Source organism: Sus scrofa, chromosome 10 (assembly GCF_054392235.1).
Source record: "Sus scrofa isolate SSC_HxYL_T2T_F1_AM1 chromosome 10, Sscrofa_HxYL_maternal_Yorkshire_Landrace_v2.0, whole genome shotgun sequence".
Lineage (NCBI taxonomy): Eukaryota > Metazoa > Chordata > Mammalia > Artiodactyla > Suidae > Sus > Sus scrofa.
In genome coordinates, this window is record NC_139392.1 from 86,509,141 (window position 1) to 86,534,367 (window position 25,227).

At 44.6% G+C, this 25,227-nt stretch overlaps 1 protein-coding gene across 5 annotated transcripts in view; it reads right to left on the reverse strand.

The window, feature by feature from the left end:
• SEC61A2 (SEC61 translocon subunit alpha 2) overlaps positions 1-25,227 on the reverse strand; it is a 26,840-nt gene extending 1,613 nt beyond the window's left edge. The window contains exons 1-12 of one of the 5 annotated variants that reach the window (XM_084980540.1): positions 24,871-25,004; positions 24,092-24,306; positions 22,990-23,057; positions 21,290-21,355; positions 18,624-18,702; positions 13,255-13,386; positions 13,046-13,155; positions 8,437-8,590; positions 7,335-7,495; positions 6,820-7,017; positions 2,627-2,818; positions 2,128-2,204 (exon numbers count right to left, since the gene is read on the reverse strand). In XM_084980540.1, the coding sequence (XP_084836666.1) occupies positions 2,128-2,204; positions 2,627-2,818; positions 6,820-7,017; positions 7,335-7,495; positions 8,437-8,590; positions 13,046-13,155; positions 13,255-13,386; positions 18,624-18,684 (1,085 nt within the window). In that variant the 5' untranslated portion in view covers positions 18,685-18,702; positions 21,290-21,355; positions 22,990-23,057; positions 24,092-24,306; positions 24,871-25,004. Of the gene's footprint in view, positions 1-2,127; positions 2,205-2,626; positions 2,819-6,819; positions 7,018-7,334; positions 7,496-8,436; positions 8,591-13,045; positions 13,156-13,254; positions 13,387-18,623; positions 18,703-21,289; positions 21,356-22,989; positions 23,058-24,091 lie in introns of all 5 variants that reach the window. The other 4 variants (XM_003130808.7, XM_084980539.1, XM_005668199.4 and 1 more) reach the window with 4 other exon arrangements.

Sequence of the window (25,227 nt, forward strand, 5' to 3'; positions counted from 1 at the left end):
CCGTGAGGAAGAAGGAAGCTGGACTCCTATCTCCTATCAAACAAAAACTAGCTCACAGTGGTCACAGACCTAAACGGAAGAGGATAAATCTTTGTGACCTTGGCTTCTTAGATACAACACCAAAAGTGGCACAAAGCAACCAAAGAAAAAACTGAAAAACTGAACATCAGAATTAAGAACTTAAGCATCAAAGGGCACCACGGAGGAGGTGAAAAAAGACAACCCACAGGATGAGGCCAAGTGTTTGCACATCACACGCCTGACATGAGAGACACCCTCAAATGCTTTTACTCTTACAGCTCGGTCACAAGAAACAACCCAATTCAACATTTTTAATGAGCAGAAGAACTGAAGAGAGGATTCCTCCAAGAACCTATTCAAACGGCTAGTTAACACATGAAATGCCGCTCAACATCATGGCTCTTCAAGGAGAAGCAAATCAAAACCACCGTGAAAGAAAAACCAGATACCATTTCATACCACTAGGGGGCTAGAATCAAAAAGCAAGAACAAAATACCTCAATGTTTAAAAGATGGTAAAAAATTGCTTTTAGTAAGTTATACCTCAATTTAAAAAGATGATAAAAAGGAGTTACCACTGTGGCTCGGTGGGTTAAGAACCCAAGTATTGGAGTTCCCGTCATGGCTCAGTGGTTAACAAATCCGACTAGCAACCATGAGGTTACAGGTTTGATCCCTGGCCTCGCTCAGTGGGTTAAGGATCCGGCGTTGCTGTGAGCTGTGGTGTAGGTTGCAGGTGTGGCTTGGATCCCATGTTGCTGTGGCTGTGGTGTAGCCCAGCGGCTACAGCTCCAATTCAACCCCTAGCGTGCGAACCTCCATATGCTGTGGGAGCGGCCCAAGAAATGGCAAAAAGACCAAAAAAAACCCCAAGTATCCATGAAGATGCAGGTTTGATCCCTGGTCTCGCTGAGTGGGCTAAAGGATCTGGCATTGCCACAAGCTGCGGCTCAGATCTGACGTTGCTGTGGCTATGGCTCCAATTCAACCCCTAGCCTGGGAACCTTCCTATGCCGCAGGTGCAGCCCGAAAAAGACAAAAAATAAAAAGATGATAAAAAATGAAAAGTAACTATACCTCAATTTTAAAAAACAATACAGTAAAACATAAAAAAAAAAAAAAAGAAAGAAAAAACCAATGCTAGTGCTGGTGAGGCTGTGCAACCACTTCAGACGCTGCCACTGGGAACAGAGAATGGGATGGCCACCCTACGAGAGTCTGGCGGCTCCTCAACGTGATCAACAGAGTTCCTAAATGACCCAACAGTGCCGCTCCAAGAGAAATGACAGCATAGGTCCACACGCAGCTTGTACAGGTATGTTCGCAAGGGCATTATTCGTAAGAGCCAAAGAGTGGAAACAACCAACACGTCCATCAACTGACGAAATGAGTCAACAAAACACGGTAATCCATACAATGGCATAAAATGCACAAATAACAGATAAACCTGGAAAACACGACACGAAGTGAGAGAAGATATTCACAAAAGATCACATACAGTAACTCCATGCCTATGAAATGTCCAGCACAGGCAAATCCAAGAGACTAAAGAAAAAGCTGGAGGCTGAGAGGTAGGAGGGGCCGGGACGTAGCTCATGGGTGGTGAAAAGGTTCTTAAAACTCTATTGTAACGATTACACACTTAATACACTGAAAAAAATCCGCTAAACCATATACTTCACACAGTAAATTTATATCTCAATAAAGCTGTTATCAAAAAACAAAAAACAGGCCTAGCCGCCACCCCGGACCAAACACATCCCAATTCCTAGAGGTGGGATATCAGATTTTTTTTAAAGTTCCCAGGTGACTTGATACGCAGCCAGCCAACAATGAGAACCTCTGACCTATGTATGTAGCATTTTAACAATGGGCTGAGCAGTGATGGGAACACAATTTCAATTAGAACAATAATTTCAGGTGTCAATTTTGATGTGACGAACAATTCAGTTCTGTGTCAAATTCTGGTTCTTTTGTGTTAAGTAAAGGAAAAATGCCTCAAATGTGAATTTAGACAAATTACAACATTTGACAATAAATGGAAAACCGGGTACCTGTGCGTGTAAGGCACACACTCTCCCATCAGGACGCAGCCTCAGGCCTCACCTGTTGAGCTCGTGAACCATGGAGGTGTCCCTGTGGCCCCTCATCACCATCTGCTGTTCCTTAAGCTGCTTCGCCACCTGCGAAGAGAAAACAGGTTTCCAAAGCAATCTCAGCTGCTTCACCGTCCACCGTCCACCGTCCGCCAGGCTCCGTGGGAGGCGGGAGGCAGGCAGAGACCTCCCCATTCCCTGCAGCTGCGCTGCTGCACAAGCACGTCACCCCGACCTGAAGCCAGTGCTTCTCAATCTTTGCTAATCGCCAAGGAGAGCGCAGATATTAAGGAGTTAGCCTTTCTCAGGCAGGGCTGACTCTGGAGAGTCACAAACTACTGTAACATAGCAGAATTTTTCACTTTCCAGGAACTAGTTTTTAACTCCTTGGAGGTAATACTTCATGAAGAAGTATGAACTAGAATTTAAATTATAAAACTAATTACACGTATCAGGTACCACGAAAAATTACGAATTTTCTTTCATCTTCAAATAAACCAAATACTTACATCTTTGGCGGAGGAACCAGACACCTCTATCCAGGTCTTAGAAAAGAACGCGCAGGACCCCAGCATGAAGATGATATAAACCACCACGTGGACAGGATCCTCGAATATGGCGCCCATGGACTCCGGGGGGGACAGGTAGTAACAAAGCCCCCCCACTGGGTAAGACCGAGCAGGACCTCCCCCGCTGACATCCTACAGAACAAGAATAAAAAGGACAGAGCGTCACATTTTTGCGACTTCTGAAACTCCTGGAAGCTCCCTGTCGCACAGCAGGTTGAGGATCCAGCATTGCTGCTGCCATGGCACAGGTCACAACTGCAGTGCAGGTTTAATCCCTGCCCTGGGAACTTCCACATGCCATGGGTACTGGGTACAGCCAAAAAAAATTAGGACAATGTTTTAAGCTCAAAGCACCTACAACTAATGATTCCATGTAACTTAAGGATTTGCTTTTGTGTCTAATATCTTTACTCCTTCAAAATTATACAGTATCTATTACATAAAAGACACTGTGACTACACTATTAACAGAAGAGCGATTTTTAGAAAAACATACATCTACAAGAAGAATCCTTCTCTTCCTAAAGCTGGGAACGTGATGACATTTACACTGATCTCTGATAATGTTCAGAATCTGAAATCCTCTGAACTATTTAAGAGTAAGCACAGATTCTTTCACTTCTGAGTTTCTAATAAGAATGCAATCAACTGCAATATTAACAGAAGACTAACTCACCGGCTAAACTTTATATAACTTGTATATTATAAACAAATGCTCTTTTAATAAATACTTATAATGGCATTTTTATCCACACAAATATTTAAGAATTTTTATAATAAAAGAAATGGGAACAGGAGTTCCCGCCTTGGAGCAACAGGATCAGTGGTGTCTTGGAAGCGGTGGGACACAAGTTCGATCCCTGGCCTGGCACAGTGGGTTAAGGATCCGGCGTTGCCACAGCTGTAGCTTTGGTCACAACTACAGCTCAGATCTGATTCCTGACCAGGGAACTCCACATGCTGTCGGGCGGCCAAAAAAAGAAAAAAAAGAAAGAAATGGGAACCGCATGTATTTGCTCATATTAAATACAAGTTCAGGGCCATAAAGGGTGGGGAAGCAATTTTGAGTTGCAACGATCAAAACGTCTGTTTCCTAAATTTACAATTTCCAAATGACTCCTTTACTGTGTCCCTGGAGTCACTAATCTCAATCAGAAGCACTGTTTACAGACAAATTTAACTTCCCAATAATTCTCATTTAAAAAAAAAAAATCTTACTCAGCCATAAAAAAAAAAAACAAAATCATGCCATTTGCAACAACAAGGGTGGAACTAGAGACTTTCATACTAAGTGTAGTCCGTCAGAAAGAGAAAGAGAAATACCATATGATGCCACTTATATCTGGACTCTTAATATACAGCACAAATGAACCTTTCCACAGAAAAGAAACTCATGGACTTGGAGAACAGACTTGTGGTTGCTGGGGGTGGGGGGGTGGGGACTGGGATGGACTGGGAATCTGGGGTTAACATATGCAGACTATTGCCTTTGAAGTGGAGAAGCAATGAGATCCTGCTGGGTAGCACTGGGAACTATCTCGCCACTTAGGATGGAATGTGATGGAGGATAATGTGAGAAAAAGAATGTATATATATATATATGTGTGCGTGTGTGTGTGTGTGTGACTGGGTCACTTTGCTGTACAGTAGAAAACTGACACAACACTATAAACCATCTATATGGAGAAAAAATCAAAATCATTAAAAAAATTTTTTTTAATCTCGTTAAGATCCAACACAATCTATACAACCATTCAGTGCAATCGCTGCTGTAAAATTCGCATAGTAATTATTACTGCCAGACCATCAGCTCACGTGTGGAGGGACCCTCCCCTCTCCACAGGTAATCAGGTTTCTGGTAAATGAATGGAAAAGGAGCACAGCTGATCGCTGAACCACGTGGGGCTTACGGCACCGACCCCGCACACAGCTGAGAAATACACACAGAGCTTACAGCCGTGCCTCTGTATAAACGGCTCCTCCCTCCGTATCCAAGGTCCTGTGTGGCAGGACTCAACCTGCTGCGGACCGCGTGGAACTGAAGTATTTACTACTGAACAAGATCTGCACCTAAATGGACCCGCGCAGCCCATATGCCACAGGTGTGGCCCTAAAAAGAAACTTAAAGATGTGTCACTATAACTTACAATGCAAAAGGCAGCATATTGAGACAAATGCACAGAATAAGCCCCATGTTTCAGGAATGATGAAAAAATTATATTTTGGGGAGAAATACAAATTCTAGAATTACATATTCTGTAAAACATAAGGATCTTAGTTTTCACTAATCCCCTAATTTTCAAGGAGAAAACTACCCCTTGGTCAGGTGAAAGAATTTACGTCAATCAAAATTCAACGCCACGGTAACTCACAACACTGGGAGTTCCCGTTGTGGCACAGCGGAAATGAATTCAACTCGGATCCAGGAGAATGCTGGTTCCATACCTGGCCCGGCTCAGTGGGTCGGGGATCCAGCATTGCCCTGAGCTGTGGTATAGGTTGCAAACACAGCTCTGAGCCTGCGCTGCTGCAGCTGCGGTGTAGGCCAACAGCTGGAGCTCCAACTCAGCCCCTAGCCTGGGAACTTCCATATGCCAGGGGGTGCGTCCCTAAAAAGCAAAAAGAACAAAAACCACACCACAATCCCAGTGAGTGAAGCTGGATTGCTATAAAGCTGTTATGAGGAAGAGGATCTAAAAGAGGAGGCGAAAACTTACTAGATTCTATTTCTAGCAACTCTATTCTCTCTTCAATCTCGTAATTGCAGGCGTTCCCATCATGGCACAGTGTAAATGAACCCGACTAGGAACTATAGGGTTTGATCCCTGGCTTCGCTCAGCGGGTTAAGGATCCAGCGTGGCTGTGGCTGTGGTATAGGCCGGCAGTTGTAGCTCTGATTGCACCCCCTAGCCTGGGAGCCTCCACATGCCACAGATAGGGCCCTAAAAAGCAAAAAAAAAAAAAAAAAAAAAAAAGGAAAGGAAAGAAAGAAGATCTAGTAATTCCATGCCTTTCTCCAGCTAATCACCCACTAGTTTACTGCCACTGAGGCCATGAAAATCAGCAGGGGAGGCGGGAGAGAATGATTTCAGTATCAATATAATCAGCAAATACCATCTTTGGAAAAAAAACACTCTAGGCAATAGTGGAATAAGATTACAAAGCAGGGAACCGCTTTCTTTTTTCTTTTTTTTGGGCACACCGGCAGCACACAGAAGTTCCTGGGCCAGGGATCAAACGCACACCACAGCAGAGACAATGCCAGATCCTTAACCACTAGGCCACCAGGGAACTCCTGGGAAATCCCACTCATAACCGCAACTGTGATTTTAACCTGGAAGGAAACTCAAAGGAGATGTGAAAATGAATCCTAGGTGTAAAATAATAAAAAAAAAACCTGGCTAGGGGTTCCTGTTGTGGCTCAGTGGGTTATGAACCCGACTGGTATCCATGGGTTTGATCCCAGGCCTCACTCAGTGGGTTGAGGATCTGACATTGCTGTGGCTGTGGTGCAGGCTGCAGACTCGGCTCAGCTCGGATCCTGCGTGGCTGTGGCTGTGGCTGTGGCTGTGGGGTAGGCCGGCAGCTGCAGCTCCAATTCGACCCCTAGCCTGGGAACAGTGGCCCTAAAATAAAAAGTACTTGGCCAAAAATCTTAGCTTTACAACACATACAGCTTTACAACGCTTCCAAATAGATAATAAACCGTAAAGGAATCTGAAAATGTTAAAGCAACTGCTTCGACTGTGGCTCCTCCCTTTCGGTTAAAAATATAAGCATGAGGAGTTCCCGTCGTGGCGCAGTGGTTAACGAATCCGACTGGGAACCATGAGGTTGTGGGTTCGGTCCCTGCCCTTGCTCAGTGGGTTAACGATCCGGCGTTGCCGTGAGCTGTGGTGTAGGTTGCAGACGCGGCTCGGATCCCGCGTTGCTGTGGCTCTGGCGTAGGCCGGTGGCTACAGCTCCGATTCAACCCCTAGCCTGGGAACCTCCATGTGCCGCGGGAGCGGCCCAAGAAATAGCAACAACAACAACAACAAAAAGACAAAAATAAATAAATAAATAAAAATATATAAGCATGAAATGCAAATTACCATACATGTGAATACTTAGAATAAACCATAAAATACTCACAGCCCACTGGCCCAGCAAATTGACTAAAAAGTTGCCACTAAATCGAACGGACAGCATCTGGGAGATGACATACAGGTTGGACACGAGGGCCGACTGCAGGATGATGGGGATGTTGGACGTGTAGAAGAGCTTGATGGGGTAGCTGCTGTACTGCCCTCGGTACCGCGCCGACTTGATGGGCAGGTCCACACGGAAGCCCTGAGGAGGGAAGGCCAGACGCGGGTCACCGGAGCCGCAGGCCGGGAGGACGCGGGCGAGGGCGCAGCGGCCGCGGGGCGCGTGACCAGGCGACGCCAAGACACGTTCCCATCCACACGGACGCCCGCAGAGAGGCATCCGTCTCTCGGCCTGACCACTGCCACTTGGTGCCGTAGAGACCAAGCCGCGGAATCATCTGCTGAAGCAGATTTGCCCACACTGGCCTGTGGGCGCGAACATCTGCAACGGCATTCTGCTCTCGAGGAGCCAAATAAAACTCCACACCCCAGTGACTTCAGCCAGGACAGGAGGCTTACCTGAAAGTAGATAACGACTGCGAACACAAAAACCGTAGCAATGAGGTTCATGAGATTGGGCAAATTCTGACGGTAGAAAGCCTCCCGTAAAGCTCGAACTTTGTCTGTCCTGGTGGCCAGGAGATGGAAGAGGGCAATGACGGCCCCCTCAAACTCCGTACCTGAGAAGGGGAGACGGAAGTCAGCCGCAGCCTCATCACGCACAGTCGTCCCCAAAGTCACGACACAAAACCCCGGAGCTCCAGTACCAGGCAGAAAACACGAGGCACATAAGTCACCCACGTTTGTTTCCCGATACGCCCACGTGTGGAGCCTCTCAAAGTCCTTACGTCACTGGGGCAAGGAGATTTGTTTTTTCTTTTTAGCATAAATCTGAAGTTTTCTCAAGAGACTATTCTTGATGAAAACAGGAAAAGGAGGACGGACTAAAGCAACTACTTCATTCGGAACAACTCGCCTGGCCTTTCGGTTCGGGAAGGGGAAGGACTATGAGGGGCAGGAGAGCGGAGGTGGGGAGCAGCAGCAGCAAAGCAGAGAGAGCTGTCTGTTCCTCTGCGAGCTGGCCCTTAAGTTCAGTTTACCAAGTACGTCAGTCACCATCACTGCTACTTTCTAAGGCTGGGACCAGGTTAGTTGTTAACCAGTACAAATCCTGGATGGCAGTTGAGAGAAGCAGAGATGGGTAAGGCATGACAAGGAAATATTTCAAAATTGAAGTGCTGTTACAAAGCCAAGGAGAACAGCTGCAAAAGTACTAGTGCTCCCTGATGGTACAAACAGAGATAGGTTTTCGTCTGAAAAGTTTCACCCACTCTCGTTTCAGCCCTCTAGGAATGCTGAAATCAAAGTCAGTACTTCCGCAGCAATGGCTTAGGCAGATAAAGTTTTTTAAATGCTTGCAACCACTGAAATTTTAAGTGAGCAGAGGCTACATTTTAGATAGTCTTCTTGCTGAAGTAGTGTTTCCTACTTCACTCATCTCTGCTCATCGGCCTTGGAACAATCAGCATCCGAGGCCGCCCGGGACGGCAAGGCACCACCTCGTGTTCCTCTCAGCGCACATCCAGCGGGACCCGTGCAGGGGCAGCCGCGTGCACTGTACCTCGGCCAGTGTTAATGGTGGTGGGACTAAAGGCCTTCCAGACAATGGTCTCACAGATGTTGGTGGCAATAAAGAGGGAAATACCAGACCCCAAGCCGTAACCCTTCTGTAGCAGCTCATCTAACAGCAGCACAATCAAACCAGCAACAAACAACTGTGGGGAAAGAAAGGCAAGTAAGCTGAAGCCAGAATACACTCGAGAAAGGGGAGGGTGAACATCATTGACTACTTTGAAATCCCAGTATTCTCAACACTTAAAACCCAACGGCTGCAAAATCACGGTTAAGGACCCTCGGCGTCTGGAGTTCCTGTCGTGGCGCAGTGGTTAGCGAATCCGACTGGGAACCATGAGGTTGCGGGTGTGATCCCTGACCTTGCTCGGTGGGTTAAGCGAGGTCAGGGATCGAACCCACACCTCATGGTGTTGCCGTGAGCTGTGGTGTAGGTTTCCCACGTGACTCGGATCCCGAGCTGCTGGGGCTCTGGCGTAGGCCGGCGGTTACAGCTCTGATTCGACCCTTAGCCTCGGAACCTCCATGTGCCGCGGGTGCAGCCCTGAAAAGACAAAAGACAAAAAAAAAAATTGACACTCTGAGTCTTTTAACCCTGTTTAATCTAGCGGGAGGCCAATTCTGCAAATCAGAGGATTGGAAATGTCATTATATTATAAAGCAGACTGTGACTTTCAAAGTATATTTTCATTTCTCTTACCATGTTTGAAAATAAGGACTACTGAAAAGCACACAAAAACAGAAACATTCATAGTTGTAGTGTTTATGACAGCAAGAAACTGAAACCGTTCTAAACGGCTCTGAGTAAGTGAAAGGCCAAATGAACTACGACACAGTAACGAGGTCATTTTATAGGCCATTAAAGGAAAAGTATGTGAACTATGTTGGTATATTTTTAAGTATTACATATTTATATGTTGATTCGATATAAAATATATAGACTAAGTCAAAAATAGAGACAAATGTGTACAGATTACAATGTACAAATGCATTTGATACATCCAATGACAAAAACTGAAGAAAAATCTGAAGGCGTCTAAGGGTCAGCAGGTTCTTAAGCTCATAATTTTTTTTTTTGATGAAAGCATACTAACTTTACGTGAAATCCAAAGTTTTTCATTTTCCTCTTTCCTCAGACATTTCAGTAAAAGTGTTCATAAAAATAAGCCATCGGCTTGCAAGTGACCTCTGTGGTCATGACTCCTTTCCTGCACTTCGGTCACTGATGAGGATGGGAAGAAAATGTCCCCAGTCGGCAGCTGTCCCCACTTCAAAGACAGCCCCTCCTCCAGAAGCTGGGAGACGCTGCTTCCATCCCTCCCAGCTCTCAGGCTCACACAGCCCACCCCGTTCGCCCTGTTAAGAAAGAGAGAAAACTACAGGGCACCACTTGAAGCACGCTTACCTTACAGCGTTTGCTTTTTTTTTTTTTTTTTGTCTTTTTGCCTTTTCTAGGGCCGCTCCCGAGGCATATGGAGGGTCCCAGGCTAGGGGTCTAATCAGAGCTGTAGCCACCGGCCTACACCACCCACAGCAACACGGGATCCGAGTCGCATCTGCAACCTACACCACGGCTCACGGCAATGCCGGATCCTTAACCCACTGAGCGAGGCCAGGGATGGAACCCGAAACCTCATGCTTCCTAGTCGGATTCGTTAACCACTTCGCCACGACAGGAACTCCTACAGTGTTTTCTTTTTAAGCGTCATTTCAAGGCTGTACAGAGCCTAACTTGCCTATTCCCATTCTTTTAGTTTGACGTTCAATGGACTGTAAAAAAGGTAAAATCCTCAAAACTTCTAAGAGAGCTCAGGAATCCTTTACTGTTTGGAAACCAAGTTTAACAATTTGACAAGATAAAAGACAAGTTAGGACTTAACTACTGAGATTTTATTTTGACCACAATTACATAACACGTACATACTCCCCATCATAAATACCGAAGCCCTCCCTGGACAGCACAGAACTGCGGTCCACGGATGGACCATCAGCCAACCACGAGGCGTTATCATGGGCTTTTGATTAAATGACCTGTCCAAGATCACACAGGCAGCTCTGAAACAACAGGAGCTCCCCAAACCCCTGTTCCCACCATCAGACTAGAGAGTGATTCGTCTTTATCTGGTGAAAATCAAACTCATGCTTTTCTAATTGGACAAAGGAATTTTAGAGAAATCTAAATAGGAAATAACTTCCATAATTAAAGGAATAAGATAAAAGCGTGCATGCCTATGAGGGGAATGAGAGAGCAGAAGTGACAGCCCCTCACTGAATAGAACAGTGGTAAAAAAAATGAATACCAACTGCATGCTCTTCCAGAAAACTACCTAAGAGTCCATTAAAAATGCCTCTCCTGGTCAAAAGACAAAATATTTCCATTTTATTAGAAACGTCCTAGGATATGCGATGTGTGTCAATGATGCCTGAGAAATACCTCAGCAATCCCATCCTCCTTGTTCTGAATCATCCTGGCTAAACCAGCTCCTTACTACAACTTGCTTCCTACTAGGATTTCCTATTAAAAAAAAAAAAGAGAGACGGTCAACGACGCAAGTCTGAAATGGTCTAATTTCTCTCTTTCTGCATATATGTGTATATAGAACTATTACTAATAAAGTTGTGTTTTAGTTTCATTTTAAACGATTTTTATGACCTTGATCCTCTGACCACTAAAAAAAAAAAAGCAGTTTTCTAAATTAATCCGAATTTCATAGAGTATGTAAGAGCCATTTCCAAGATAATCAGGACTCTAGATGTTGAGTGTTTAACTTAAACCTCTTTTCAAAACTCCAGTACATAACCATTAACTTAAGTACAATCCATACTTGGGCAACTTCTCTAAATTATTTTTAAGGATTACATTCGAAAAATAGCTTCCACACTGTACATATTTTGGAGTTCTTGTTGTGGCTCAGTGGTAACGAACCCAACTAGTATCCATGAGGACATGGGTTTGATCCCTGGCCTTACTCTGTTAAGTATTCAGCATTGCTGTGAGCTGTGGCGTAGGCTGAAGATGGAGCTCGGATCCCTCGTTGCTGTGGCTGTGGTGTAGGCCAGCAGCTGCAGCTCCAATTCAACTCCCTACCCTGGGAACTTCCATATGCCACAGATGCAGCCCTAAAAGCCAAAAAAAACAAAAAAACAAAAAAAAAAAAAAAACAAATTTTACATATTTTAAGATACTTAGTAGAGCAAAAATTATGTTGGCCTTTAAAAATCCCATTCTATGAGTTCCCGTCGTGGCTCAGTGGTTAATGAATCTGACTAGGAACCATGAGGTTGCAGCTTCAATTCCTGGCCTCGCTCAGTGGGTTAAGGATCTGGCGTTGCCGTGAGCTGGGGTGTAGGTCACAGATGAGGCTCAGATCCTGAGTTGCTGTGGCTGTGGCGGAGGCTGGAAGCTACAGCTCCGATTAGACCCCTAGCCTGGGAAACACCATATGCTGCGGGTGTGGACCTGGAAAAGACAAAAAAAAAAGACCAAAAAAATAAATAAAATAAAATAAAATAAAATAAAAATAATTAAAAATCCCATTCCAAAGTATCCATTTCAAAAAATCCATAGACTATATATATGTATGTTTATATGGTATTTCATAGACTGTAAGATATTATTTGTAATGCCATTGTTTTGTGTACCACTAAGAAAAAAATTACTGCCAATTAAACTATGACAATAGGGGTAGTTTCCTTTGTGGCTCAGTGGTTAACAAACCCAACTAGGATCCACGAGGACACAAGTTCGATCCCTGGCCTTGCTCAGTGGGTTAAGGATCCAACATTGCCATGAGTTGTGCTGTAGATCGCAGACATGGCTCGGATCCCGTGTTGCTGTGGCTGTGGTGCAGGCCAGCAGCTATAGTTCCGATTCCACCCCAAGCCTGGGAACCTCCACATGCCACGGGTACGGCCCTAAAAAGCAAAAAACAAACAAACAGACAAAAAAAATCAAAACAAACAAACAAACAAACAAAACTATGACACAATAACTTATCACACAGAATTTTTATTTTCCATGTATTAAAAGTTTAGACTTAGATGTTTATCATCTAACTTGTTCTTTCTATGCATTTGTTTACATACAATTTCATTTCAATAATAAATCACAGCGGGTTGTGGAAGACTTCAAACAGCCACTGAACTCAATGACATGTTATATAAACAGCAGTTAAACTCAATGACATGACATGGTTATACACCACATATAACCAGCTGAGGAAATGCTATAAACGGCTGGGACCAGTTGACACGCACAGGCAGGCAACGACTACCATCAGGACTGCCACCTGGCTGAGGGCAAGTGCCAGACACTATCGCCTCGCCAAGCATCCTGATCTCAAGAGTCAACAAAATGTGAAAAAGGTGCATCTTGGAGCCTGTGACGTACGGCTGAGCCACAATGCTTTCATTACACGTCTGTGGGGCTACTCCAGTAAATTTTAATTTCTTATATCAACACCAATAATGAACATACTACAGTTAAGTAAAATAATTTCAAAGGTTAAGAAAATCCATCTATCCATCGCCTGAGGAAATGCTACAAGCGAAGGAAGGGATGCAGCTGTTGTCTGCACGTGTGCGACTGCACTTCTTACCTGAATGATGATCAGGAGGCAGATCCCGGCGCCCATCTCAGCAGGGTCCCCATACATGCCCGTCATGACATACACGATGGCCTGGCCGATGGTGATGATCATCCCAAACACTGACAGAAACGGGAAAGGAGGACATGCTCACAGCCTCAGAGCAAAAGACACCGAATTCGTCTGTTTGGAAAAGGCTCTTTAACTGTATTAATGCTCACGTTTCTGGGCTCCGTTGAATAGGGCTCTATCTTTGGGTGTATCTCCAACTTCAATGATTTTGGCTCCAGCTAACAACTGCATAATCAAACCAGATGTTACAATTGGGGAGATACCCAACTCCATTAAAGTTCCTACAAAGGAAGTGGAAAGCAATAAATAATCCTTAGTAAACCCAATGCAGATTAATTCAGAAACATCCCAGTCCTTAATTATGTCTACTGAAATACATGCTTAAATGTTAACACACACATTTTCATTCCTTAAACATTAATTGCTAAAGACTCATTTATTAACACAACCTGGAAACAATGCATTGAGTCAAAATTACTATATAGACTACAAAAATTTAATTTCTGTACATTCTAGACTTAATTACCTTTTTTTTTTTTTTAGTCACGCCTGCGGCATGCAGAAGTTCCCAGGCCAGGGAATGAAGCTGCACCACAGCAGTTACCTGAGCAGCAGTGGCAATGCTGGATCCTTAACCCACCAAGCCACCAGGGAACTCCTAAACTTAAATTCTTAAAGAAATCCTTTGAAAACATCATCCAGGATTTCTGTCCAAATAACCATCTTTAAATGTACTAATGTAAATTTTATTTTAGTGCACAATTTAAAAATTACATACTAAGCCCAAAAATTAAATACCAAATTAATTTTAAAAATTATATTTAAGCATATCTGTGACTCTAATTCAAAATCTAAAATTATAAAGTCACCAAATTCAACATTATAAAACAGTGGCATGGGAGTTCCCATTGTGGCTCAGTGGTTAACAAACCCAGACTAGGAACCATGAGGTTGTGGGTTCGATCTCTGGCCTCACTCAGTGGGTTAAGGATCCAGCGTTGCCGTGAGCTGTGGTGTAGGTCGCAGATGAGGCTCAGATCCCATGTCGTGTGGCTGTGGTGTAGGCCGGTAGCTGCGGCTCCGATTCAACCCCTAGCCTGGGAACTTCCATATGCTGCAGATGCGTCCCTAGAAAAGACAAAAAAATAAGAATAAAAAATAAAATAAAATAGTGGCATGAAAAATGTTAATGACATAGTGGGTAGGAAAAAACATTCAAAAATTATATATATTGGAGTTCCCGTCGTGGCGCAGTGGTTAACGAATCCGACTAGGAACCAGGAGGTTGCGGGTTCGATCCTTGCCCTTGCTCAGTGGGTTAACGATCCGGCGTTGCCGTGAACTGTGGTGTAGGTTGCAGACGCGGCTCGGATCCCGCGTTGCTGTGGCTCTGGCGTAGGCTGGTGGCTACAGCTCCGATTCAACCCCTAGCCTGGGAACCTCCATATGCCGAGGGAGCGGCCCAAGAAATAGCAACAACAACAACAACAAAAGACAAAAAGACAAAAGACAAAAAAAAAAATTATATATACAGTTTGATTTCATTTAAGTGGAAGATCGTTCCCTGTTATTTTAGTTTGGTTATCAAGATGTCTGTATTATTATCTGATTTTTATTCTTTTTATTTGCCTCTCTCCATTTTCTAAGCTTTTTTCTTTTTTTTGGTCTTTTTAGGGCCGAACCCGAGGCATATGGAGGGTCCCAGGCTAGGGGTCTAATCGGAGCTACAGCTGCTGGCCTACACCACAGCTCACGGCAACGCCGGATCCTTAACCTCCTGAGTGAGGCCAGGGGTCGAAGCCGAAACCTCAAGGTTCCTAGTTGGATTCGTCTCCACTGTGCCACGACGGGAACTCCTCCAAGTTTTTCTTTGCCGAAAGCATGCATTACACTTTTAGGAAAAAAAATAACAAAGCCAAACATACCAAGTGTGTAAGGTAATATGAAAAAACTAAGAAACTGGCCAAGACCATGTTTCCACTGGTGATTCTGTCACATCACAACTTTAAATCCTGGCTTCTATAAATAATGGAAAGGTGCCCTCCATATGAAAAAAGATTCCATCTGCAAAGGATTCTTCTTACCTTCTCAGAGGATTTCTCAGCGGTAAAAGATAAAAACACGTCTTATTGTTAAAGCCAAGAAAGAGGCAGGAAGGTACATTTCTTTTTATATGAAATCACCAAAATTTATAACTGTCAAATGGATCTAAGTCCAAAAACTAATCCAATCAAGCTTTAATGAACAGTTCATCTAGGAAATACGGCACTTCAGTTCAGCAGGGAAAAGCATAAATGGACCTCGGCTAATGACTGGCCATTTATAGAAAATTAAGCCTAGATACCTTAACTCATGACTTCATCAAAATCAAGACCAGATATTTAGAAAAATTAGCCATAAAAGACAAAAAACAAAAGTACTAGAAGGGAGTATGCTTATAATCTTATAAAAGCCTTCCTAAGTATGACAAAATACCTAAAAGCCACAAGGAAAAAGATGGATGATGTGATTAGTACAACTATGAAAACTCCAAGTGGCAAAAGACAGAATAGTTTAGAATATTCAAACATGTATGACAAAGAGCTCGTATCTCTAAGAGGCAAAGAATTCCTAACAATGAATTTTATTTAAAAAAAAAAATTTACAGCCATACCCACAGCATATAAATTTCGAGGTGAAGGGTCGGAACTGGAGCTGCAGCTGCCGGCCTACACCATGGCCACAGCAACACCAGATCCAAGCCGCATCTGCGACCTATGCCGCAGCTTCCTTAACCCACGGAGCGAGGTCAGGGATCCAACCCACATCCTCATGGACACTAGTGGGCTTCTTAACCCACTGAGCCATCTAACAGGCACTCCAGAAAAGAATTTTAAAATGAACAAACAGCAAAACTAAAATAAGACAAATACTGTATGACATCACTTGTGTGTAGAATCTAAGAAATACAACAAACTAGTGACTATAACCAAAAAAAAGAAACAGACTCACAGAACGAACTAGAAGTTACAAGGGCAGGGAGGAAGAAGGCAAGGGCAATGTGAGGGTGAGGCAGGGTGTAAGACAGGCTCAAGAATGTATTGTACGACATGGGGAATATGGCCCAACCCCCCCAAAACAGAAAAATCATGAGATAAATGGGAGTTCCCTGGTGGCACAGTGGGTTGAGGATCTGGCACTGTCACTGTAGTGGCTCTGGTGACTGCTATGATGCAGGTTCAATCCCTGGCCCAGGAACTTTCACATGCCACAGGCACAGCCACTCCCAATAATGGTCTTTCTCAGGAAAATACCAAGTATATAGGAGGAACCAGAGCCCCCACATCTGTACTAGGTCACCGGGCAACTCTACGCACAGCTGACTGGCTCTGGTGCAAATCCTGGTTAAGCTGGAATCCAGAACTGAGTCAAAGAACCACAATGAGCTCCAAAACTGCCTGGCTCTTTCTCCCCAAAGCTCACTTGTTCTACCTCCTCTTTGGATTCCAAAAAATAACTAGTATCCTTCCAGTAAATTCCATTTTTGCGTTTAAACTGGCCAGTAATTGCCTATGACTTCTAACAAGTCCACTCACAGAAGAAACACAAATATTCAATAAAAATGTAAGATAATATTCAAGCTCACCAACACACAAAGAAATACAAATTAAATAACAGATAGCAGCGTGTGCCTGTCTGACCAAGTCTAAAGGATAACTATGACCACTGCTGGAAGAGAAATGGCCATTCTCATACACCATAGCGGAGAGGGTAGAATACCTCAAAGCTTTCAGAAGAAAACTCAGCAGTATCTCAAGTAACGTTCCTTGTAAACAAACAGTCAAAATTCTAGAAATCCATTCTATTAAAAATTTATAGGGAGTTCCTCTGTGGCTCCGCAGGTTAAGGATCTGGCTTTGTCACTGCTGCGGCACAGGTTCAATCTCTGGCCCAAGAACGTCCACATGCCACAGGCATGGCCAAAAACAATTAAAAATAAAAAAATAAAATTAATAGGAGGGGAGGTCCCTGGCGGTCTACTGGTTAGGATCCGGCACTTTCACCACCGCAGCCACGGCTGAATCCCTGGTCTGGGAACTGAGATCCCATGTCAAGCTGTTGCACACTGTGGCCAAAAAATAAAAAATAAATAAAACAAAAATGTATAGGAGAGTGTGACAGTATTCATGGTAGCATTGGTTATAATGATATAAAATTGGGGGAAAAACAGTGAATGCATGACAGAAAACCCTAAGAGAACCATTCCTAGAGCACACTGCCTGCCTTGTCTAGCTTTATCATCTGACTCCTGGATTCATCTGCAGCATCACATCCCACCACACCCCCCCTTCCTTATTTTCTTTGAGCCACACCATCCTCCTCATTGTTCTCAGAACATAGGAAGTATAGCTGCACCTCAGGGCCTTTGCACTTGCTATTCCCTAGAACGCTCCTCCCCAGATCTTCACACAGCCTTCTTTCTCATGTCTGGCAGGTCTCTGCTCAAATGTCCCTTCTTTCTCCCAAAATATACGTCCTGTAGAGTCTACCACCCAACACAGAAAGTGACTCCACAACAAAAGGAACATTGTCTTGATCACAACTCTAATATCAGCACTCAACACAAAGCTCTACTCACAGTAAGGACTCCACAAACACCTGATGAATGGATGATTACATAAATCGAGCATATCCATATATCAGAATGGTATATGGCCACTCAGTGAAATAGCTTATCCAGCATATTAAGTAAACACACCAAGGAGCAGAATAGTTACATAGTAGATTTTATTTTTCAGTTTAAAAAAAAACTATAGGGAGTTTCCTGGTGGTCTAGTGGTTAGGATTCAGCACTTGCACCACTGTGGCCCAGGTTCAACCCCTGGCCTGGGAATCAAGATCCCAGGTTAAGCTGCTGCATACTGCGGCTGAGAAAAAAAGCTCTTATTAAAAAAAGGTATAGAAATTCATGTATGTGAATATATATGCAGAGAAAAATCTGGATGGATATTCACTGATGCGCTGTCTTCCCAGGAGTAACCCCCAAGAAGTGAGACTTTCATTTTCAGCTTTATGCAAATCTGAAATGTTGGTGTATTTCCTTTATAACAAATACAACTTTTTTTTTTTTTTTTTTGGTCCTTTTAGGGCCACACCAACAGCATAAGGAGGGTCCCAGGCTAGGGGTCCAATTGGAGCTGTAGCCGCCAGCCTATGTCAGAGCCACAGCATCGCACGATCTGAGCCACATCTGTGACCTACACCACAGCTCATGGCAAGGCTAGATCCTTAACCCACTGAGCAAGGCCAGGGATCAAACCCATGTCCTCATGGATACTAGTTGGGTTCGTTACCAATGAGCCATGACAGCAACTCCAAATACACAGTTTGTAATGATTTACATGTTGGTCGCTTCTCCTAAGCATGAGTTTCTTTTACCATATGATCCCTCCCCACAGACATCAAGAAATAGCTGTTCCCACATCTTCGTGTCTACGTGATGTCAGCACTAGTGTGGAGGCAAGAGAAAAGCACCCACCTCTGTTGGATGCGAGAATAACTCTCATCCAGTAGAAAGGATCTGCAGAATCGGACGACATGATTCCAAACAGGGGTATCTATAGATCACACAAAATATTTTACAAAAACGCAGTACATAAATTAAATTTGAACTTAATTTATAAGGCATTCACTCAACATTTGCAATACTTAAAAAACACTCCATCTCATGTTCTGTAACAAAACAAACACATCTGAAAAGTAAAGTGTTTTAACGAAAATAAAAGCAATGCAGACAGTTCCTGCCATGGCTCAGCAGTTAACGAACCCAACTAGCATCCAGGAGGATGCGGGTTCGATCCCTGGCCTCGCTCAGAGGGGCAAGGATCTGGTGTTGCCGTGAGCTGTGGTGTAGGTTGCAGATGCAGCTCGGATCCCACACTGCTGTGGCTGTGGTGTAGGCCAGCAGCTGTAGCTCCAATTAGACCCTTAGGCTGGGAACCTCCATATGCCTCAGGTGCAGCCCTAAAAGGACAAAAGACCAGGGGAAAAAAAAAAAAAAAAAAAAAGTTCCAGAAGATCCTGCCAGCAATTTTAAACAGTCCCTCTGAAAAAATAAAAATAAAAAATAAACAGTCCCTCTGGTCAACCTAAACCTCTCTAGACAGCTGACTTTATTAGCTGGGTTAGCAAAAGCAAGAAGCACAGATATCTTATGCACGCTCTATAGCTGCAAACACTCTTCGCCTAATGTGACAGATGGGGAGGAGGTAAGTCATTGCATAAAAACCAGTTAACACGACAGGACAGCCCATACCACCACACTCCCTAAGCTGGGAAGAGATCAATCAAACCCCTTTCCTTAAATGACCTCACAGAGACAGCCATTAGGTCCACGATTAGATGCTTTGTGGGGTTATAAACACGAACAAGGCAGCCACCCTCCCCCTAAGTAATGAGATTCCCCCCTTTCCTGCAGTTGACGGATCACCAAACTCAGAGTCTAACTTATTCCTCCTCCTAAGTTCCACGGCTACAGGACCATGTCCAACAAGAGCTGGACAACAACAGAACCATGGCTTTTTTTTTTTTTGGCCACACCCATGGCTTATGGAAGTTCCGGGGCCAGGGACTGAATCCAAGTGGCAGCTGCAACCTGCACCACAGCTGCAGCAATGCCAAATCCTTAACCCACGGTGCCAGGCTGGGGATCAAACCCGCACCTCTGCAGCAACAACACAGCAGGCACCCCAAAAGCTATTTTCTATGACTCCCCGAGTTGCAAATTTTCAGACAATGCCCTATATTACATAAAATAATCAGTTTCAGCCTGACAAAACACAGTGTGCACTTCAGAAAAAACAAGCATTCCAGGCTTGAATGGAAACAGTGAACCAGTCAAATGGACACACACAAAACAGGATTGGGGATCTTCAAAGCAAACAAGCTCTTTCTGGGCTAAGAGGGCAAGCCGTGATTAACTGAACAGAATTTCCCTCCCCAACGCCTAAGAACATATGTCTTTCAAAACATGTACAATAGGGAGTTCCCTGGTGGTGCCCGGGGTTCAATATCCAGCGTGGTCTGTCCCTGCTGTAGCTTGAGTTGACGCTGTGGCGCAGGCTGGATCCCTGGCCCCAGAACTTCCACATGCTGAAGGAGAGGCCAAAAAAAGGAAAAAACAAAAAGAACACACATGTAAAGTAGTAAAAGCTAACGAATATTTTAAAATCTAAAGAAAAATAACCTGTCAAGCAGCCCAACAAGAAAAGGGCTCGTAAGTGCTCCTGTTGTGGTGCAGTGGGTTAAGAATCCGACTCAGGTCTTGGAGGAGGCAAGGGTTCAAACCCTGGCTTGGTGCAGTGGGTTAAAGGATTCAGCATGTGGCAGCTGTGGTGTAGATCACAGCTGTGGCTCAGATGCAATCCCTGGCCCAGGAACTTCCATATGCTATGGGTGCAGCCACAAAATTAAAGAAAAGAAAAGAAAAGGGATCATAAACTTGATGGTCACAGGTGGGGAGAAACAGCAGACAAATGAGGGAGAGAGAGACTCATCATGAGAGTTCCCACTGTGGCTCAGCAGGTTACGAACTAGTATCCATGAGGATGCGGGATTGATCCCTGGCCTCACTCAGTAGGTTAAGGATCCCATGTTGCCATGAGCTGTGGCGTAGGTTGCAGACACACCTCAGATCCAGTTTGGCTGTGGCTGTGGCACAGGCCAGCAGCTACAGTTCCGTTTGAACTGGGAACTTCCATATGCCGCAGTTGCAGCCCTAAAAAGCAAACTAACAACATTGTAAATCAAGTATTCTTTAATCAAAAGTAATTTTTAAAAAAATGATACCCAAAATAACTATTATTTTAACTAAAAGTTTCTCGGGAGTTCCTGTCATGGTGCAGCGGAAGCAAATATGACTAGGAACCATGACGTTGCAGGTTCAATCCCTGGCCTTGCTCAGTGGGTTAAGGATCCGGCACTGCCTAAGCGTGGTGTGGGTCGCAGATGTGGCTCAGATCTGGTGTTGGCTGTGGTGTAGGCCAGCAGCTATAGCTCTGGTTGGACCCCTGGCCTGGGAACCTCCATATGCCACGGGTGCGGCCCTAAAGAGACAAAAAACAAAAAAAAAAGTAAGTTTCTCAAGTTCTAACCAACCAAGACCTTAGAAAAGTACAGACATTTGTCTAATGTTTGGTTACATACCTGGCAACACACCAAGAAGATGAAGAGAGTTATAGCAGTCCATAGTACCTTCTCTCTAAACTGGATCTGCACCACAAAACAAAGAATGATCAATCAAAACCAAAAGCAGCAAATATAAAGCAAAAACCCATACCAGAGCATAACCAACATTCCTTATCACGACAAGCTCCTGTTACTTACTATTAAAATTTACCACTACTCTCACTCTAGTTAGTAGCAGCTAACAAAAGAGCTAAACTTCTCAAACATCTTTCTTAACTTTTCCAAGAATTAAGTAATTTAAACACATGCAGGAGTTCCCATCGTGACTCAGTGGTTAACAAATCCGACTAGGAACCATGAGGTGGCAGGTTCGATTCCTGGCCTTGCTCAGTGGGTTAAGGATCCGGCGTTGCCATCAGCTGTGGTGTAGGTCGCAGACAAGGCTGGGATCTTATGTGGCTGTGGCTGTGGTGTAGGTCGGCGGCTACAGCTCCGATTCGACCCCTAGCCTGGGAACCTCCATATGCCGAGAGAGTGGCCCAAGAAATGGCAAAAAGACCAAAAAAATAAAAAATAAAAAAAATAAACACATTCAGGCCTCAATGCGTTGTACCGTGTTAAATGAAACTGAAAAGGATGAAAAGACACGTCCAACATGCAGGCATTACAGCTAACGCTGTACTGTGCAAAGTGAGGACTGCCTCTAACACTTGTATATCAATATTTCACAGCATACGAAAAGCTAGAATTTCTTGCAGTGCCTGAGCTGTAACTCGAATAATTATTTTTATACTCTCATAGCAATAAAAAAGGAAATATACTTCTCCATAAAACAATAAGTTTAACAAAAGTTTTACTTATCTCTTCCCATTCCCTATTTTGGGTAATTTCATGAAAAACTGAGAGTATGGCAGAAGAGGAATGTCTCAGATCTGGTTTGGGATTAACAGTATTTCTGGAAGTAAAATGCCTCCGCTCCAAAAATGTACAATGATGAAGGAACAATCTGACGCCATCACAATATCTTCCGAGTGCACCTCTGTGATTTTCCTTTGGATGGAAGAAATCCAGAAATGGGAGGGACACACCTGCACAGCCGCAATCCATTTATGGGAAACAGCTGTACTCATCACAGTCGACCCCATTTAAAAAAAAAAAACAAAGCTGACCCAAGAGATTGGATCATTCCTAGTGCGATGGATCATGACAGACAGAATACGGAATCTTATCTAACACACAGGCCAAAGAAACGCCTGCTTTGGAAACGGCAAAACTTAAAGTCTTTTTTTTTTTTTTTTTTTTTTTTTAATGACTGCACCCATGGCATATGGAAGTTCCCAGATCAGGGAATGAGTCCGAGCCACAGCTGTGACCTACGCCTCAGCTGCAGCAACTCCGGATCCTTTAACCCACTGCACCTGGTGGGGACAGAACCCTTGCCTCCTCCACCGCTGGAGCCACTGCAGTTGTGTTCTTAACCCACTGCACCCCAACGGGAACTCCAAGAACAGTCACTTCTGAAACCACAAGATACAGCATCTAGATTGAAAAGGTCTGTAAATAGTTTTATTTACTCCGTGCCTCTCGCAAAGGAGGAAGATCAGGTGATATTTTTCTAACTACAACCAGAAAAAGGTTGGGGAAAATCAATCAATCTAGCTAGTTTAACAGCACAGGTCATTTAGCGACCCTCTATACTACTAAAATAGCATACTTACTTTCCTTTCAGGTTTCTGAATTTCTGGTAGAACGGCACAGAAGGGTTTGATAACTTCTAAAAATTTGACTGTTAAAATAAATAAGTAAATATCCTTATTACAAAGCTTTAAAAAAAGAGACGTATCTTTTTACAGAATCAAATACAAAGGTTCTCTTTTAGGGCAATCCATCCCAACCTCATCCCCCAAAAGAATTAATCATGATGGTCTCCATTTCAAATCTATGAGGAAGGAGACATAATTCAAGGGACAAAAGAATCCAAAAGGTTTAAGGGCTGATCAGTAGAAGCAAAGTGATGCGATGATCCTGGTGCCACAATTTTGCTTTCTCATGCTGGAATCCCAGCTCTTTAATATATGCAAAAAAAGGGGGATACTATCCCTACACCAAAAAGAGCAAACCCAGGCCACCCACAAGCCCATACACCACAGAAGGAAACAGGACAATCAGAGGGGGAAAGTCCAACAGGAAATGGGCTGAAACTGCAGGGCCGACTGCATCTGGGACTGAAACACACCGTGATGCACAAGTGAGAAACATCACGGCACCACCTTTTATAAACAGGTTTTTAAAACACTGTATTCAATCTCTGCTTCATTTCCTTAGGTCACTATTCACTGCGGGTCGCTCTCCCACCTAAGGACCTCTCAGCCCTTGTGCAGTCATCAGCCCAGGTAAGGACAATGACACTTCATTAGAAAGTACTGTTTTCCCAGACAACTCGTAATATATAAAAGTAAGATCACTGAAGGTTCTTTAAGGCTAGGCACTCTCTTCTGGCATGGCTTGAGTCAAGTCCTGCCAAAGAACTGGAGGATGAAAATGACAATTCCTCAGCCTTTGCCAGTGTCTGCCATGTCCAGAAACACAAGAAGCCACAACGAGCTATTAGCGGTGGTCATCTTCCCTCACAAACACGGGATTCTGTTCACTGACATCACGAAATTGTTTTACACCTGACGTGCGGAGTGACACCTCAGCAGTTAGCCAAAAGGGGACTCTACGCTCTTGCTATAAAACCTCCCAAAATGATGGCAGCCACTGATGTTTGGCAGAAGAATGCCGAAAATGCTCATGGGCAGGTGTGTGTCGGCCACGTACCATTTCAGATGACTTTGAAAGTAAATGTGAATTATGGAAAGTGTTCATCTCCAATGCAGAACCAACGTCAATCCCATCAGGAAATGTCCTGGAATCCCCGTCACCCCTTTTCGTTCCCATTTCAACCGCGTGCCCTCCCAGGTTTCTTGGCTTATGATCACATGCGTTGGAGTGTTCAGGTTCAAGCAATGCTTTTGTCTGCCACTTGTCTACTCCTGTGTTGCAAAATTTAACCCTTTATACTGAAAATTCAAGCCCAAGTGTCGCCCCTACTTCCTTCCTAGCTTCCCCAAATGTCTCCTAGTTGGCTGGCCAATGGGTGCACAGCTTGGGTTTGCGGTAATCCATTCATCCAACAATCACCCGAACAGCTATGTAAGAATATTTGCGAAGATACGTGGTGTTGCGTTCGGGAGACGGCCCTCAAAAGATCCCCATTATACAAGGCCTTGTCCCCAAAGCTTATATGCCCTTATGCTGAGTTTTCAGTAAATGCTTACAGAATGACTTAAATACAAAATTTAAGGAAAATGCTATACCACCAACCTCCTTTCCTCGCCTACAACACACGCCATGCATCGCTTTTAAAAAAATGAAACAAATCAGGGAGCTTCACTCGTCACAACTAACATACCAAGGAAGGGTGACTTGGGAATAAAAACATGAGTTTCCAAAGCCCCTGAAAAATTAACAGTGGTCCAGGTTTCGCCCGGTTGCCTAACTCCCCGCCCCCGAAACCAATGGCCTCCCCGCGCGGTCCTCCGCTCCTCGCCACCCACTGAACTTAGATCCTGGGCCTCCAGGTCGGGTCCCTGCAACTGGCCTGGCGAGGCCTCGCACTGGCGGCGCCTCGGCGGAGGTCCCCAACCCACGCCCTCCGCAGCTGCCCGGCGCAGCCCGCGCCTCCCCGCCCGCGGGCCGGACGACGCCAGGGCGGGCGCCAACCCCACTCCCGCGGTTCGTCGGCGCCCGCGCCCCCGGCGGGAGCCTCGCCGCCGCTACTCACTGCCCATGGCGGCGGCTGCGGTGGCCCGGCGAGGCCCAGCGGCCTCGGAGCGGCCTTAGCTCGGGTCCCGCGGCTGGGGCCTCGGCGCCAGCTCCCGACGCGCTCCGGCCAGCCCGGCACAGGCTCCGCC